Consider the following 18373-nt stretch of genomic DNA (forward strand, 5'->3'; position numbering starts at 1 on the left):
TCCTCAGTTCAGTGCTTTCATGACTGATTTTTATGTTACTCATCACATCCCCACAGCATTTAACCTCCTTGGTTTCTTTCTCTCACTGCTGGACTCAACTTTTGCTCCTGTCCTCGTTTCCCAGTGGATTTTTGATGCGTCTCTAACTTTTCTGTTATTAAAACTATCATTCTACACTCCATCCTGTATCCATCAATTCTCTTTTTGTTGCGGTCATTTCAGTCATGCTAAATATATATATATATATATATATATATATATATATATATATATATATATATATATATATATATATATATATATATATATATACACGATATGTCCTGTCGCTGTTTGGGTCCTCAACATGCACTGAACACATATTCCATGCATCCAGTCATTTTAAGAACACCTATTTGTCCACTGAAAACGATAATCATCTGTTAATGAAATTGGACCGGACCAAACTTAAAAGCTGGATGCAATGCTGTTAGCACCTAGCATTCGTCAACAACTCATAGATGGAAGTGAGAACGTTGCGCTAAGAAGTAAAACATTATTCAACAAAGCTTTGAGGAAGAGAATTTGCACTGAGGAATTTTAATAATCGAGGAACTCAAATCCTTTAAGGAATCGTGAAAGCCCTATTTCATAATGTATTATCTTGCTGTTAGTAGACATCAGATGATGCATTCACTGTTGTCAAAAGGATGGATATATTCTGCAGTGATACTCAAGACAGACTACGGTGTTTAAAAAAAATGTTTGCATGGTACTAAGTGGCACAACCGTCAATTCAAGTCAGAGCAGGTTAATGCTTTTACACCAAATTCTGACACTACCATCTGAAAATGGATAAAATTGACTCACTGGACCAGGTAATACTTTAAAAAATGGCCATTTGTGATAATACTTCACAGTTCAAGTTTTTGTGAGCTCAAAGATGATATTCTGCATACTTTTACAAACATTCTCAGAGATGGTTGTGCATGACAATCCCAGCAGATCAGCAGTTTTTGAAATATTTAGCCCACACAGCTGGCGCCAGCAACGACACCACATTCAAAGTCATTTCAGCCATTCTTGTGGCCATGCTGCAGCTCGGTTTGATCATCAAGTCGCATCCACCACACTGAAACGCTTAAATATATTGAGTTACTAACCATATGATTGGCTGATTTGCTATTTGTGCGAACAAACACTTGGATGTATGCACTAAGATCTAAAATGATGTGTAATCTTAAAATCAGCACCTTAAAAAAACAACAAAAAAAACACACAAAATAAGTCCCCACAGGCTGAATCAATCTACCGCCTGTAAAACAGAGGATGCTGTTGTTTTTAATGTGTTTTTTTAATTGCAGACTTTAACATCTTGTGCTTCATAATTTCATAAAGCAGGTCTAACCATCAAGTCATTAGTCACTCTGACTCAGATCCTCAAGAAGGAGCACAGATGGTGGCGTGATGGACGCTCCCACATTATAATTTAAAATCCCACGACTGCATTTTTATGCTTTTATTAATGACAGAGCTCCTTGTTTCAAGTAGTCAGGATTTGATGCATCTCTGCATGTTGTGATTGCAAGAACCAGTAATTATTATCACTTGGACTCAACTGCATCTGAGAAATGGTTCTTCTGAAAATTTAATTTAAAAGTCGAAAGCGCCCCACGTTGCAAGTTCATTAATCTAAAACGCAGCTTTACATAAATATGACTGCCTCGGTAGCTTAAGAGCAAAACTACATCTTTTTTTTCTAAGGTTGTAAATTAGAAAGCTGCTATTACAAAGGAAGGGAGAGAAACTCTTATTTCTCAAGTTAATTGAACAGTTTACCTGCTTTGACAGGCAATTCTACCACAGTTTTGGCTACATCCTATCCCTGTTGTCCTCATCCTGGTCTGTTTGGTTTTCTCTTGTCAAACATGGCTCTGTCCTATGTGCTGCTTTTATTTTACTTGTAAATAAGTAAAAGCCTTTTAGTTGCCCGAGTCCCAGGCAGTTCCATTAATAGTTAGAGAAATTCTCTGATCTGGATTTCACAGAGGCTGCAACCTACATTTATCCAAATATTATTTGCGGCATCCAGCCATAGCTGCACCAGAAAATAAATAAATAAATAAAATAATGGAGAAGCACTTTCAGACTCAGAGTAATGAAAAAATAATTATAATAATAAAAAAATCATTACGTAGGACGGAGCTTTGCTTAAAAGAGGTTTAAATCGAATACATAAAAGGGTCACTGAAAGAACATCAAATGTGTTTTCTCTCAGTCTGCCACTAGTCAGATGCATATTATTGGGCTTATTGCTAGAATTAAATAGTTATAAGAAAAGGAGAGAAAAGACAAAAACAGAGGAAGAAAATCAATACCTGCACATTAAACACTAAGGTAATTTCACTAAAAGTCTTGCTGCAACTCATTGTATAAAGAAACCAATGAGACTAAAATGAATATGAGAAAGAATAAATTAATGAACTACACATGACATACTTGAAGGAAAACCTGCGTACTCACTTTATGTGCTGTTCAACCTGCAGGTATGGAAATGCAAGTCTGTCAGTCGAGAGGGCAAATGGCTCAGAAAAGTTTGTGTTTAATTGTTTAATTTTACTTAAGGCATATTTAATCAAGTTCCCTTTCTGCAAGTCGTGTGTCTGCTGTTCCTCAGCCCTGCACTCAAACACTAACGATGCAAACTTTCACCAGCCATCAAGGGACCTGGGAAGCAATATTAGAAAAGGAAATTTGATTTATGTTTAACCAAATGAGGAAAGATGCAATATTGTTGCCATCTTACCACTTAAAATGCTTTGTCCCATGTAATTATATACCTATTTCAGTATTCCAATACCGATCATGCCACAATGAAGAAGCCGTCAGTCAGCAGTATTTGAAGGTATAGCTACTGTATTTATGCCATAGATCATCAGCAAAATGTCAAAATACTGTTTATGAATGAATATTTAAAATTAAAAATTAAAAAAGTATAAGAAGAAGGCTAAAATTGTGTTCGGTTATTTTTATTTTATTTTTTTTCATTTTTCTTTAGACAAAAATGCTCCTTGGCATTAAATCTTTTACTGTTGGAAATCCTGTTAAGTTCAGCCAAAGAGTGTGAAGATAAAAGGTTGGCAGTAGATTCAGAATGTGATCTTGATATCTTACTACGCAGAGTCTTGCCTTCAACACTAACAGGTCCTGCTTTTCCGTGAGGGAGAATCTATCCCACACCAGCAAACTACTTTCACCAAAAGCTGTGAGGCATTGGCAGAGAGGATTAGGCAAACGCACAAGTCACAGATTCAACTCTGCTGCTCGTCTCAGGGATGTGTTTTTATTGCAAAACTGCTCAGTGTAAGGGGAAATAAACAGGTCTTCCAACAGCTCCAGATCCAACGCTAAAAAGTTTAGATAGAAGAAAAGTGAAACTGACCAAGCAGAAATCTCTTCACTTTGTGGACAAGATTTATATTCATTGCATATATAGTCATACTTTCCAAGTATTTACTTATTTTCTTTTTTAAAAGATTGGATTTTATAAAATGCTGATATTGATTATCGAGTCACAGAAAAAAATGACGTTAAAAAATAATACATTTAAACACACTGGACTGCAACTCCACATGCATTTGTGTATTTTAATCAGTAAATATTAAATGTCCAATTGCAAGTAAATGAAGTATATAATGATCTGCGGACTAGTAGTGCTCACGTGTTTCGTCAATGGAGGGGAGCAAGTGAGGAGCATTAAATGAATGGATTATGCTGGTAACAGGGGTGGAAGTACATTGATCTCTGCACTGGGGAGTAAATTTCACCTCCTATCGTTACAACTGAGGCCTAACTTTTAAAACCTCAAAGGTGAAGGTTGTGTGAAAACATTACTCCACTGGTTTTTCACTTCTTTTGTTCCTGGCTTTGGTCGAGACTGAATGATGGCGCTCCATAAAATGCACCAAGTGTAGATGGTGTAAAATGACTAAAACGCTGTGACACAAAGAGAGCCTGAATACTTCTAAATATAGAGCTGAATGACGGAAATCCTATTCTGTGAAATAACTTTCCTTTTTTTTCAGTTTTTCCAGACATAGGTGCTGATTTAGTAGAGTGCGAAGTGTAAAGCCGCTGGTTTATGAGCCTTCAGAAGCGTCGCATATAACCTCATCTTGATTTGTAGTTTGATGAACTTTAGCATGGGGGGAAAAAAGCCACGGCATTTCAGATTTAACAAAAAACATGGTAGAAATGGATGTTCATCATGCAAATCTCGTCTCCTTATTGACATTTAATAATTATTCAAAATTTATTGGACTTAAACATGTACTTATTGTGTCAAATTGATGTTTGATGAAAAACATGAATAGTCATGATTAATTAATGACAAACATTTATTAATTTGATATTTCTTAAAGCGTGCACCATCACTAATTTTAATACAGAGAGACATGGTGTGGCGTAAACAATCACGGGGAAAAGTGCAGACTTGGCATTTGTATAGCAGACATTAGTTACTGAAACTCTCCACAAGGAGTGTAAGTTACAAAAAGTCATTGCTGAAGAGACACACCAAAGGACTTGCAACTGCAATTGCAGCAAAAGGTGGTTGCCCAAAGGACAGACTCAGAAGGACTGAATACTTTTGCACACAACACTTTTCATTTTTTTTTATTTGTATAAAATGTTTTGAATCATTTTCTTTCCACTCCACAATCGCATACAACTTTGTGTTCATCTTTCACGTTTCGCAAAATATGGAAAAGTTCAAGGGGTATGAATATTTCTGCAAGCCACTGCATGAGAGTTTCACTAGAAAAAAAAAAATGCAAGTCATCCACATGCAAAGTATCCAAGGTTATGTACAATGGTTTACAGACACTTTAAACAAGCCATTTAAACAGGGCAAAACCCTCAAGCAGTAAACACGTAGTCTTGGAAGAGGAGATATTCATTTTCTCCAGCCTTAATACAAACATAGTTTAGGAGAGTGCTGGGATGAACTGAAGAGTTGTTTTAATTGCTATATTGCAAATGTTAACCCAGCTGTTTATTTTTTATTTGTTTTGTTTCTTGAGAACTGAGCAAATTACTGTTAAAAAAAATAGCTCATCCTGTGTCAGCATCTGTTAATAAATATCTGCATAAGAAATAATATTTCTCCAAAGCTCAGATTTCAAGAATAAAGCTTCATAGCTTTGGTAAGATTCTAATTTATAACCAACTGAGGTTTCATTAATAATAAATAAGGTTGTGCTAAGACAGATAGCAAGATGGTCATACAGCGGTCATCTCCTCTAACCACATACTTGTGCAAACAATACGAGAGACCCAGAAAAAATGGTTTTGAATGTGTTGTTGCATGTTATCAAGCGACAAATATTTCTGGGAATAGCCAAAATACTACAGAGCAAAAAAAAAAAAAAAAAAAAAAAAAAAAATGCCATTTCATTTTTATTACAACAAAAAGAATTGGCTTTCAAAGACCTGGCTCAATTAATTTCCAGTCTGTAACTGATATAAAATATCTGACCAAAGATTCTGTCTAAACCTATATAGTCACAGGTCAGTGTGGAGAAAATGAGAAACATTTTTTCAACAGAGTGGCAGTATATTTGCAGCTATACAGCAAGAGTAATAATACAAGGGATTCAAAAACACACAGGGGGAAAAAAAGGCAAGGTTTAATTTAAAATATTCTTAAAATTGCCAAGACATTAATAGAAACTTGTTGAGCAAAGCAAGCTTCATGAAGACATAAGAGATAACGCTGCTGCTTGTGCTCAAATATCCAAAGAATCACTCTCTTTGAGCTTAGGTGACACAGTGTCATGATACACTTATGAGTATTTCAGACTTAATCCGGATATATGGCAAAAGATACCACGGGAGGGTGGGGAGTAAATCAGTTACAAAACACTGATTTTGTGGCAATGGGGTTACTGCTGTGCATGCAGAATCTAATTTACGACCTTAACCACAACTGCAATCCAAACACAAGTGTAATCTGCTTTGTGGAAAACCCTCACTCACGAACAGAAGGCATCACCTGCCTGTGCCTTTTATATTCATTCCGCCCTCATTTGTAACTAGATTAAAAAAAAAAAGGGAGAACACAGAGATGAAGAAGGATGGATGCACACAACAATAAGCCGCTAACCAGTGAACCACCAACCAGCATTCTATGAATGAATCCTACTCATGAATCACCTGCAACTGAATCACTATAAGAAGGTAATGGTGGGATGGTTATATGCTGGTAAATTTGACAAGACTACACACTTGATTTCCAACTGTCAGACAAACTGATTTACATAATCAAGTTGCATGACATCTTTGACACAGCATAGCTGAGAGCTAATGTACACTAGAACTACTACACTGATATGGGAAAAAGTTTTCACTGTCAGATCAAAGTGGCACAGCTTATAACACGGCTGCACAGGGTTCCTTTTGTACATGCAGACAATTAAAGGTAAAATTAAAATTACATCAGACTCATGTTTTAAAGATGTTGTCATGTAAAATCTACTTTTTTGAGCTTTGTGTGGTGCCACAAAGTTTTAAGTATTTTTACAATTATACCTAAAACCTTCATGAATATCTCACCACAATGGCAATTAAATTGAGAGCAAAAATATATATTTTGTTTGTATGTTTTCTGGTTTGAAAGACATAGCCCTCCCTAACCCTAACCTCCACTGGAGATAACATCATTAGCGCCTGAACAGCATTAGGTAGATTTGTGCAATGGATAGATTTTTGCTAAGGGTGCAAATATCGGAGATGTGTAGCACTTTCTGAGGTCTCTAGCACTTTCTTTTGTTACTGTATTCAGTAACAGCAAATTCAGACTTTTAAGTTTCCAACTGGCCAAGGACTGGTCTTTGCCAAACTGGTCAGTTTTGGTGACAAACCCACCGTCGGTACAGTTTTAATTCAATCTCTAATGGCTAATACATCAGTGAGTCTGGCTGAAATGTATATAATTCTATTCAACACAGGTTGCATGCCTTGACTCAGGGTCAACTAGATCACTCCTGACTAATCTGTCAGTCTCCTCTGAAATGCCTTTGTTGCTACGAATCCTGGTATGGTGAGCAGCTGTATGGGTATGGGCAGAAAACGGCTTCTTGCTGTGTTTGCTCTATGCCTCCAAGACCAGCCGCAGAACTGAGTACAGTACGAATTAGACGGTTTGTGGGAGGATATAGCTGGCAGGAGCCAGATGTTTTCTTTGGCTGGAAAATCCCCTTGGTTACTAAATAACTACAGTGGCTCCATGTGTATCGGAGAATACATTTAAAAAATATTGTAATTGGTCTGTAAAACATTAAACAGTCTAGGACCAAATTACATTTCTGAGTTGCATTTTAAGTACAAACCAGCCCTCAGGACTTCAGAGAACCAGAACTTAACAAGCTGAGATTTCTATAAACTAATACAGGTGTTTTGATTAGCAATGGGAAAAAAACCCCAAAACAACAACAACAACAACAAAAACTAGTTTTGAAATACAAATGATGCCTGAATTTCACACACAATACATGCATTCACTGAGAATTTAACTAGTATTTCCACAACAAATCAGTAGTAAATCAAAAATCCAACATTATGTTTAGAGGATATTAACGTGTTTTTTCCTCATTCTTCTTTCAAGGTTAAAAGCTGAGTGAGAAAGGATTTCAGTTTTTCAGTTGGTCTGTGACAAAGTGCAGCGTAGAGAAAGCGTGAGCCATGTTTCTGCTCTGCAGTCTCTTCACGTACGAGGAAACGGAGGCTGCAGTAAAACAAAACCAGGATTCCCTAAGAGAGACGTGAATAAAAAAAGCATATGCTATTATGACACAATTAATCCAACATGACAGTCCTACTATATTCTGGGAAAAACCAGCTGAATAAGACAGTAAGGGTGGTGAGCTCACCCTGGCAGCACCACTCATAAAAAATCCATTGCCGCCTCCTGCCAACAATACAAGAAAAATCTGCTAATGACAATATTGCCCAGTGAGCAAAGTACAGACCATTTATGTAGCATATTGTGACTTTCTGATTCCTTGATCACACATAAACATATTAAATTAGATTAAGCATTTTGAGACAGACAAGATTTGCATCTCCAAAGCCGCTTTTTTTCTATTCCTGTTTATACGCCCAAACAATCCAAGCATTCTCATGCAGATAATAATGCAGCGCGTTGTAACACATGAACGGCCTGTTTTAAAGGGATAATGAGGATAAACAACAAGTGATTTACAACATGAACAGAGGTAATTATGCTCTCTGTTGAGCTCCACAATATACTGTAATTGCTGCCTATAAATGCACATTAAGATGTAAAACATGCTGTTCACATCCAGAGAAAGAAACGGCACCAAACACTTCATGGAATCCTATTTAAAACATGCAGAGATATAAGTAGTAGCGGTTATGGTAAGTTAAAAATGTGTTGTTGTACATGTATAGCATGCATTGTTATGCATGTACTCTCCCATTATATCAAACTGAGCAATAAACCAATCTCTCAGCTTTTGTCTCCAATTCCCAATAAGCAGGTGTACACTAATCCAACTTATATATTGACAACTAGTAAGCCGGCAAAATTATAGATTTATAAGATACTCATTTAAAACAGACCAAAGACCACTGAGAAAGTGTTGCAACTTCAATCCAGACATCTGCAGAAACGTATTTTAAAAAGTAAAATCCATATACTACAGCACAATCCTGGTGACGCATCCGTCTTAAACTCAATGAAACCACAGTTGAACATAAACAATTACGAACTCAGGCTAAATCAGGCAGGTGTGCAGTCCAGTCAGTGAAACTTACTGTACAGGTAACAGATTAATATATATTTTAATGATCAATGATTTATCTAAAGCTATGAGAACTCTTTATTTGCTGGATATTCTGTCTCCGAATAGGATCCGGACTCAGCTCAGCAGGTGCATCTACAGTCATGGAAAAAGAAAGCCAACTCTCTGCCAAGTCGACAAGTTTTATGCATCAGGACTTAATAAAAATGCTATCAGCTCTGAAGCAACTTTGGTGGGATATCAGTCTTGGAAAGAGTTATGTGGTCACTTCCAAACAATTTGAAGTGTTTCACTGCAAAGCAACATAAATTAGTTCAGATAAATTAGTGCTTTATTTATCCAACAGATGTACTATGCACCATGTGTGGTGGCAACATAAATCTAAGTCCTTGAAAAGGCTTGTTGTCCATTTGTTGAAGTTTTAGTTTTTGTTCTGATTGTAGGTATTTTGAGGTTTTTCTTTGAGTATCTATTTTCTTTAAGCCATTTCGAGACATATAGCGATCAAAACATATCTCTCTTACTTGAATGGCACTGGCACGTTTTGACAATAATAATAGTTTATAGCATTCTACTAACCTTACAAGAACAAAGAGCATTTGATATGCTAGGAGTGAGTTGTAGAAATATAATCCCTGCTACAGAATGCAAGACATTAAGACAAACCCCAACATATGTTTAGAGGGCATTGTAGGACTTTGTGGGTTAATCGGATAATAATGAACAAAGCACATGCATAAACCCTGAGTCTTGCCAATCTCATTAACCACCACAGGTTTATATGCAGTTTGCCCTCTTGTTGTAGAGAACTTTGAAATAGTAGCTCCTGGAATATGTAGATGTTTTTAAAGTGCATCTAAAAGCTTATACTGGTTGGTTCATTACAAAAGAGCTCATTTCATGACACCACGCTAAAAATGTATCAAGCTTTTTTCACAAGCTTAGCTCTAATTTTGCTGATCAAGGTTTATGATCATCAACGCCACACGGAGGGTGACTGAATGTCTAGACTCTCCTCCTCCTGACTCTGGTTGTTTCTAGTTAGCATGGGAGACGGCAGAGAAGCTCAGTTTTTTTCAGATTTTCCATCTTATACCATTCATTCACAACATAGTGACAGTTTCAACAAATATGTTTATAAATATATATATATATATATATATATATATATTATTTATAAAAGTTACATACTGCTGCTGAAAGCTGATGAATAACTAAATATTTATGAAGGATGTTACTTGCTTCAAAGTGGAATTCAAAAATACTAACATTATGTGGTAGATGCAGTTGCACTAGGAGGAGACTCATTGGAAGACCCAGGACATGGCTGGACAGATTGATGGGTGGATCGATGGACGGAGTGATAAATGGATGGATGGCAGACGATGCAAGTCATTGCATTAGTAAATGTGAATCTGTTACATGGACGATAAAAAAAATAGTAACTCCTTCATCAGTCATTGACACTAAATATTTTCTCATCAGACTAACTTGAATATCAACCTCCTTTTTCCTAGGCATAGTTCTGATTGTATGTGAACTGGTGCTGGGCAATTTGAAAAGGACTAGGAGGAGTGTGTGTATGCTTCACACAACACTTGATACAAATCATAAATTTACCCTGACAAGATAAAAGCAAGACCTCAGCATCCTAATTTATGGCCACAATGATTTCCCTTTGCTCCCCTAACAAGCTCTCTGTCAATAAAAGGATATACACCCACCCTCTTTATTTTCCCTGCTCACTCCATATTTATATATGCAACTCCTACAGCACAATGAGATAAATAAAAAAATAAAAAAACCTTCTGAATCCAATTAAATGCTTTAAGACGCCAAAGGAGTATATACAAATGCTGTTCTTTTTTATCCCAACTCCTGAAGGGAGTGAGACTTCATGTGGTGTATGGCACCTGTCAGCCGGTCTGCAGATGTACCGGTTAAGATAAATTAAACATGTTACGCTTGATTTGAGCAACTGACTTGCAGTGCCCTTGTGGTTTTGCTTTTTCCAAAGTGAAAATCTCCCAGAATAATAAACAAAAACGGCAAGCTGAAATAAAAAAAGAAGGAGGTACTGGTTTTCAATCTCTAAAGGTAGAACCATTCCCTTAACACAGTTAGACATATCTCTGTCCAGACAATTAATAAATACATAGCTGCTACTAAAGATTAGTGACACAAGTACTGAATTTTCATGAACACCAAACCCAACACTTTGTTGGCTTTTTTTTTTCTCCTTCAAATCCATATGCATGTATGGTGATACCGTTGGAAATGGATGATTTAGAGTAAAAATTTGAATATTTATTAAGAGGATATACGACTTAATAACTTTGGTCAAAAATAATGACAAGTTGATCAACATTTTAAAATGTAATGCTGGCTTCAGCAGTATTTCCAAGGCATTTTGATGGAACATATGCATGTATAGCATTTATGCAAAGAATAACACAAATGACTCCCTTGCTGGCAATCTACTTACTCTTTTAACAATATTTTCATAAAAGAAAACAAACAAACACACTATTTCACTACTTTCAATCCCCTTATTCACAAAGCTTGATGACTAACAACACGTTAAAAACCTAAAATAAAGACGAAAACAAATCTCATATAGTGTATATTGTAAAAGTAAGCTCACTTGATTCATTTAGCTTTAGTGAGTCCAAACAAATTTAGCTGGACCAAGGGAAAAATGTCTGAATTGTAAAGGTTGCTAAGCCCTGACCTCTGCTGTCACTGAGCTCAGATCACACAGCGTTAGCAAGACACAAGGATGCATTGAGTGTCCACTACTAATCAACATACTGTTATTCTGTAGAATAAGATCTATGTACATATTCCTAAGAGTTGACAGAAGGCTGCTGTTGTTAGATATGCCAAATATTCCTGTTGTTTTCTTATTTTTTAGCTTTGTGGCTCTTAATGGCTTTATCTTGCTTATTTAGGCTATCCAATATTGGATCATAAAAAGACAGATACACTTTTGGATGCAGTTAAAATGAAATGTGAAGTCTAGATGGGAGTAATGTGAAGTCTAGATGGGAGTAAACATTTTACAGTGTTTACTCCCATCTAAGTAAACACTGTAAAATGTGGTTTTGGATGCAAGCCACAGCTGATACCTGAACACAGCATCACCACTTATGCTTAAGATGAGTCACGTTGAAGCTACAAGAAAAAAGCTGTGCCTGTATTGCTGATGAATTAAAAGTTGGTAATCACCACCTTTGCTCATTTGTTCCTTATTATTTTGTCTGTCACAAAGCTGTTATCATGGTCCAAAATACATATTTCTGTCTGCACAATAGATAATTTATGAGTACATGCCAATTTCCCTGGCTACTACAAGATTACTCCTGTACAGTTTTATCTCAGTAAATTACAACCAAATTTGTGTCTGTAATTAAATAAAAAAAGTTAATATAGATTCATTAATAACAGATATGATTTGTTTTTGTTAGTTTTGATGACTCGGATAATGAAAACTTAACATTTAGTTAATATACAACATAAGTGCAAAAATCGCTTCTCGATTGATTTTTACCCAGAAAGCACATGGGCAAAAACCATGAGTGAAACGGTCACTGGGACTGACTAGTATATATTCCATTGAGGGAATGACACTAACATATTCATTCCTCATATGTTAACATAAAGGCTCGTCTTGAAGTATAAATTGCTACTTACAGGCATCGCTTCGAAGAATGGCGTTCATAACTGACACGTGTGTTCATTTGCTCACCGCTAACAAACAACCGTACTGATTAAATAACATAAAAGTCAAGCAGATGGCAGCAATGCGCCATGCAAAACAAAACACCCACAGTTTACAGGACACACTTCCTGCTAAAGAAAAATCCACATATAAACTGGAAAATACAATAAAAAAAATAAATAAAATATCTAAAAAAAAAAAAAATTCTGAATGCTCTCTGGTATTGTTATTATTATCAGGGGGCCGGACCAAATGTGGAGGCGGGCCGGATCCGGCCTGCGGGCCGTAGTTTGGGGACCCCTGCTGTAGATGATCATTTTGTTTCAAGCTTTAAATTGACTTGTTAAAATAAAGTCAATATATTCCAATTTCTTGAGATGCACCAGCTCATCCTTAACTTTAAGTCTTTCTATTCTGACTTGGAGAATTAAGTCAAACAGACTTATGAGCTTCACAACTCAAAGTCATAATGTAACATAAGAACTTACAGTATATGACAACTTGCACAGTGTCAATGTAACAACAACAAAAAAAAGGTACAACACATTAAACAGCATAACTGCTATGGTCAATAAAGGCAGGTTGCCTCTTTTTACATTCCCGTACTGGGAGGGCGAGATGAGGCACGTTTCATTACAGAGAGATAAACAAACCATGGTGGAGCCAGAGGAGACCCACATCCCAGGTAAATGAGAGCTTTATGAAAAAGATTAGTGCAAATCCCTCTCAGAAAGCACTTGGACATGTGGGGTGAGAGGCTTTCGGATACAGACTTGGCTGCCTCCAGCCGGCGAATTCCCTTAGTAATCGATCAAAATACAAAAAATCACAGCTGCATAGTCACAGAGGGGGAAGGAGGAGCTGAGACCCAAAGAGCAGTGAGTTACTGCAATAACTAATGGGTGGGTTTATCTGAATTTTCAAAATAAAAAAACACATAGATAAAGCATATGTGTGCAATTTTGTCTCCAAGACATAGAGGCTCTCACGACGACAGTACAGCAGGAAAGCTGAACATCTGCGGAAACTACTCTGCTTGTAAGCTGCGGTTGCCATCTTTACTAAGAGCTGATCATTAAGCTCCGTTAACCTGCTGTACTAATATCTGCAGGGAGAACTGAGTGACACAAACACACACACCTGCTCCATTTAGAGGGAAATAATTTCTTATTCCCCCAGCGAACATATAACTCCTCCCCAAGTAGAAGTCCTCAATTCCCCTTCCTCTCCACAGGAAATGTCTGCATGCGCAAACCGACTGCTCCCTGAATTGTTGACGTTAAACACTTGAGTCCCAAAGAAAAAAAAAAAGGGGAGAAACAAATCTGAGCTAGGAATGTAAGGAAAATAAATATGAGGAAGAAAAAAAATCAGAAGCAGGCAAAAAAGTAGGTGCAGGTGATGGAAATACTTGAAAGAAGATGAAGGAAGGGAAGAAAAAAAGAAACTAAAAAGGAGGAGTTTCATCTGACCCACTCAAGTGCTGCATGTCTGAAGTGCGCTTCATTGCCTCCTGTACTGAAGTAGCACAGGTACACCACAGTAAGTACAGTCTGCAGAGGGAGCAAGCAGACAACTCATTACCGGAGCCCTAAAACATTTCGATGTGCAAAACACCATCTGTACGTCCTCGGATATAAATACGAACTCGGCTTCCCTCGTGAGTGAATCTAGCGGAATTAGAACCTATTTACTTTCAGCCTGAAAGGAGAGCACAAGTACATGTCAGAGTCTGAATAAACATGCCTCTAAGAAGAGTCCTCACCTATAAGCCAGTGCAGTCATTCATCCTGCAGAGTTCATTGGTTACAACATGTATTAATATGTATTGCATTAGGTGAATAACATCCCCTGTAGCACAGAAACAATTTCACAAAGCACACCAGTCCACTCGAGTGCAGCAGCAGTTACTATAATCTGATAAACTGTGACTATGAAGAAATATGTGTGAATCATCAGTGGATAAATGCATACCATTGGGACTCTCCTCGTCAATGGTCACTATGGTTGCAGGAGGGCCCGGCCGAGACAGCTTACACTCTGAGTACAGAAGGAGGAAAAGAAGTATCAGAAGACACACATAAAGCTCAACCCGCTTTTTTTTGCACAAGAAACATTCCAGTAAAATATAAATTTTAAGATGACGCGTGATGACGGCATAGCTTCCACATAAAGATTCATAAAGGCGTGTAAGATGTCTTAAGAGATTAATCTTCCACAATTATTTGTTTTCTTCTCATCAATTTCTATGAAATATTGTAGCTGATGTAGTTTTCTTGTAAATTTATGCTCTTTTTAAAGTTGATCAGAGTGTTTGGTATCTTAATTAGCTATCAATTAGTGTGTTTTTTTGCTAAAGAGACACAGATTCAAATTGTTCCTAGGTATTCTTCAAACTGGAACTGTGACAAACTCAGGGCGGATGAGCCGTCAGGTTTATCATGCCACCGCCGCACACAGTAAGGAGATAGTCAGTGAAGGAGTGCAGCAGAGAGTGACATTTTGGAGTTGCCATGTGTCTATAATAAGTATTTATTTTAAGCCTTTTGCCCACAGCTTTACCAGGAGCCCAGTTATTGTGCACTTTGATAAGATAGCTCATGAGAACGCACATTATACTAGAACATATATTGAGAATATTTGATGTACAGTTGAGTAATGAAATGTCCTTTCAGTTTATAATGCGTTATAATAAATTTATCAATGAAACATCTATCCATCCATTCTCTACACCTGCTTATCCTTGCAGAGTTGGAGGGGTGCCTATCTCCAGCAGTCACTGGGGGAGGGGTGGGGCAAACCTTGGATGGGGTACAAGTCCATCGCGGGTCAACACAGAGACACGCGGGACACACAACCACAAACACACTCATATTCACACCTAAGGACAATTTAGAGAGAGAAATGAATAACAGTCGTGTTTTTAGACTGTGGGAGGAAGCCAGTGTACCTAAAGAGCCCATGCATGCATAGTGAGTACATGCAAATATCACAAAAAAAATAAATAAATAATAAAAAAAATAAAAACACAGGCAGGCATTTGAACCAAGGAACTCCTTGCTGCAAGGCAACGGTACTACCAACTAGGTGTATTTGTCCATCTATGAAAGAAATACACCTTTTCTGGATAAAAAAAAAATTAAAATATATACATATATTTTTTTTTTGAATATATTTTATCAAAAGCTTGACAATAAAACATTTCATCAAATATAGTGGAGATGTAATGATCAACCCACAGTTCAGATCAGTTCACATAATCAGAAAATGCACTGGTGTACTTTTAGGGGTGCCCCAATCTAATCCCTACGATTTTTAAATGAGCTGTACTGGTAGTCCCTGACAAACTCAACTCCTGTGATACCTGCAACAGATACAGCTGGTAAGATCTGTTTCATAAATCATGGTCTATTTTGTAAGGGGCTTCCGTATCTGTGTTATTGTTCTTGGGCATTGTATTAATGATTACACCTTGGTTTCCTGCTAAGAAGACACTCCAAGACCTTGTCAACTTTAGTCGCTGACAATAGCAGTAACTGAGACGGACTCCCTGTCTGTATCATGTGACCAGCTGTGCCACGGTATTATTTACCAACGCCAAATGTGCACCAGAGGGAGCTCTGCTTAGTGCATCTTAAAATCAACATATTAAACTTTATCAATTTAAAAATAGAGGGTTTTTTTTAGTTCCATCTGCAAATAATTACCTAGAATGTCGCTAAAAGATGATAAGAACCACATTGTGAAAGATCTGTATCAAAATAGAGCTGTGGTTGTAAACACTATCAGCAGGAGCAAGGTGAGTGTGTGTCAAGACAAATATACAGAATCTTTAGAATCACAGGATAAATCTATGAGTACTTTAGGTGAGATGCTGTCAGAGCACCACAGCAGCTTTTTAACCCGAGCTAAACCTGTTTGGGAGAAACGTATTACAGCCATCTCACAGAAGCTCCGCTCAGGGTTAAAATATCTGTGAGAGTGAAGAAACTGAAGCATCCCAAACTGTCAGCATGCAGTGTATGCTGCAAGGAAAGGTCACAGTGTGTTAAAGAACGTAAACGGCATGGATTTCAAGAAACCAGCCTGGACTCGGCAATGGGTAATTTTCAAATGTTTTTTTTTTTTTTTCTGCCCATTTTGAGATTTGCAATAAGCACCACTTGTACAAACAGGAATCATCTTGTTAATATTAACATATAACAAGATCACAGACAGATTTATTTCTAAGAAATGTAACATAGCATTTGGAGTTTCAGAGTTGTGAGATTTGTAAGCAGTTTGTTTATTTTCGGATACTACAGACAGTGAAGGCAAGGCATTTATGCACAGTTTCCCACAAAGCAATAATTAACAAGGGAGCTTTTATAACTTGGATAGTAAAACGGACATCTGCTTTTGTTTTCCGCACATTGTAGTGGTCAGATTTAAAATTCACGAGGGTAAAGCAAATGCAGCTGCAGTCAGTAAAAATTGTACTCAACTAGCGCTTGAGTATTAAGGGAGAGATCACTTCCAAGTTCAAGTAAAAAGATGTTTTTTTATGTTAATGTGATGCAATATTGTTATGAGGTCATTTAAAGGGTCATGTAATCTGCACAGAAGCTCATGATTCGCACTGCACACTTCGAAGAACTGTTTGAGCATCTCCCCGTCACACAGACGGATCCTCTTACAGCAAGTGCAATCAATAAGTCCTGTAGCTGCATCATCAAGAGTAACCGACTGTGTGACTCTGACAACTAGACAAAGGGCGGTGAAAAGCACAAGGCAACATTGTGAACAGAACAAGGGAGAGAAAAGCTTTGCAGATGGAGGTCACAACAGCTAGATGGTATGAGCACATGGGACACAGGTAATGGCAGCTTGACAAACGGCACCAGATGGGGCAGTGAAGGGGCTGGGACATGTCATTCTATATAAACAAGCACTGAAAGATAACTTTGCTGATGTAAGGAATGCTTGGGATTACATGTCTTTCAGCATGTGTGGGGGGTGAGGGGGAACATAAAGAAGAAAACAGCAAAATACCGAAGTTAATAAAACAAAGGGAAAACAGATAAAAGAATCTTGCCCTCTTACCCTCATACTGCCAGTCTGAAGGAGTCAGAGCACAGTTTAGCCAGAGGGAAGGAGAGCAGGAAGGGGAAAAAAAGGAAAATAATAATAATAAAAAAAAACATCAAACGTTTAAGAAACAGCTCTGAAGTTAAGGGGGAGGGAAAAGGAGAAAAAAGTCCTTGCAAGAATACAGCGATATTAAGGAAAAGAGAAGGAGACATGTTATAAGGGGAGAAAATGTTAAACAGGGATTGAGATTTTAGAGGAAAAATATTAAGCAATCCTTCAGTACAAAAATGGAGGCTTTTAAGATGCTGTCACAGCATCTATCTTAGTAGTTTGTTAAAGATAAAGTCCTGTCACATATATGAACGATGTGACTCCCTTTTGACACGCGGTGGGAAGAAGGCTGTTCACACTGCATGTACATACTAGTCATTGTGCTAAAGGCAGAAAAACAACTTACCCTTCCAGGAAATGGAAGAGGGTGTGAGCAGTGCATACACGAGGATGATTAACTGGGACGAGGCAGAGGAGCTCGATCTTCTAACAGATTCTGTCTCATAGCATGCCGTCACTACATAGATTTAAACATTAAACATGTAAGAAACATTTTTTTATTTGATTTATAAAAGTTATATACTGCTCACCCCACAGGGGGAAGTCTATTTTAATTTTATTTTTTACTAATGATTATTTGATCCCTTGGGTGCCCTCAGACCATGTATAAACAATTTGTAAAATGATCGAACAATAGAATTAGGATTATGCCAAAGGGATCATGACCTGT

At 37.3% G+C, this 18373-nt stretch overlaps 1 protein-coding gene across 4 annotated transcripts in view; it reads right to left on the reverse strand.

Moving 5' to 3' along the window:
- LOC106915464 (protocadherin-15) overlaps nt 1–18373 on the reverse strand; it is a 159929-nt gene that overhangs the window by 108879 nt on the left and 32677 nt on the right. For all 4 annotated transcript variants that reach the window (XM_088012834.1, XM_088012833.1, XM_088012832.1 and 1 more), the window contains one exon: nt 14497–14562. In XM_088012834.1, the coding sequence (XP_087868960.1) occupies nt 14497–14562 (66 nt within the window). The remainder of the gene's footprint in view (nt 1–14496; nt 14563–18373) is intronic.

This window comes from Poecilia mexicana, unplaced genomic scaffold, assembly GCF_051168715.1.
Source record: "Poecilia mexicana isolate PSO_F unplaced genomic scaffold, ASM5116871v1 scaffold_15, whole genome shotgun sequence".
Classification (NCBI taxonomy): domain Eukaryota; kingdom Metazoa; phylum Chordata; class Actinopteri; order Cyprinodontiformes; family Poeciliidae; genus Poecilia; species Poecilia mexicana.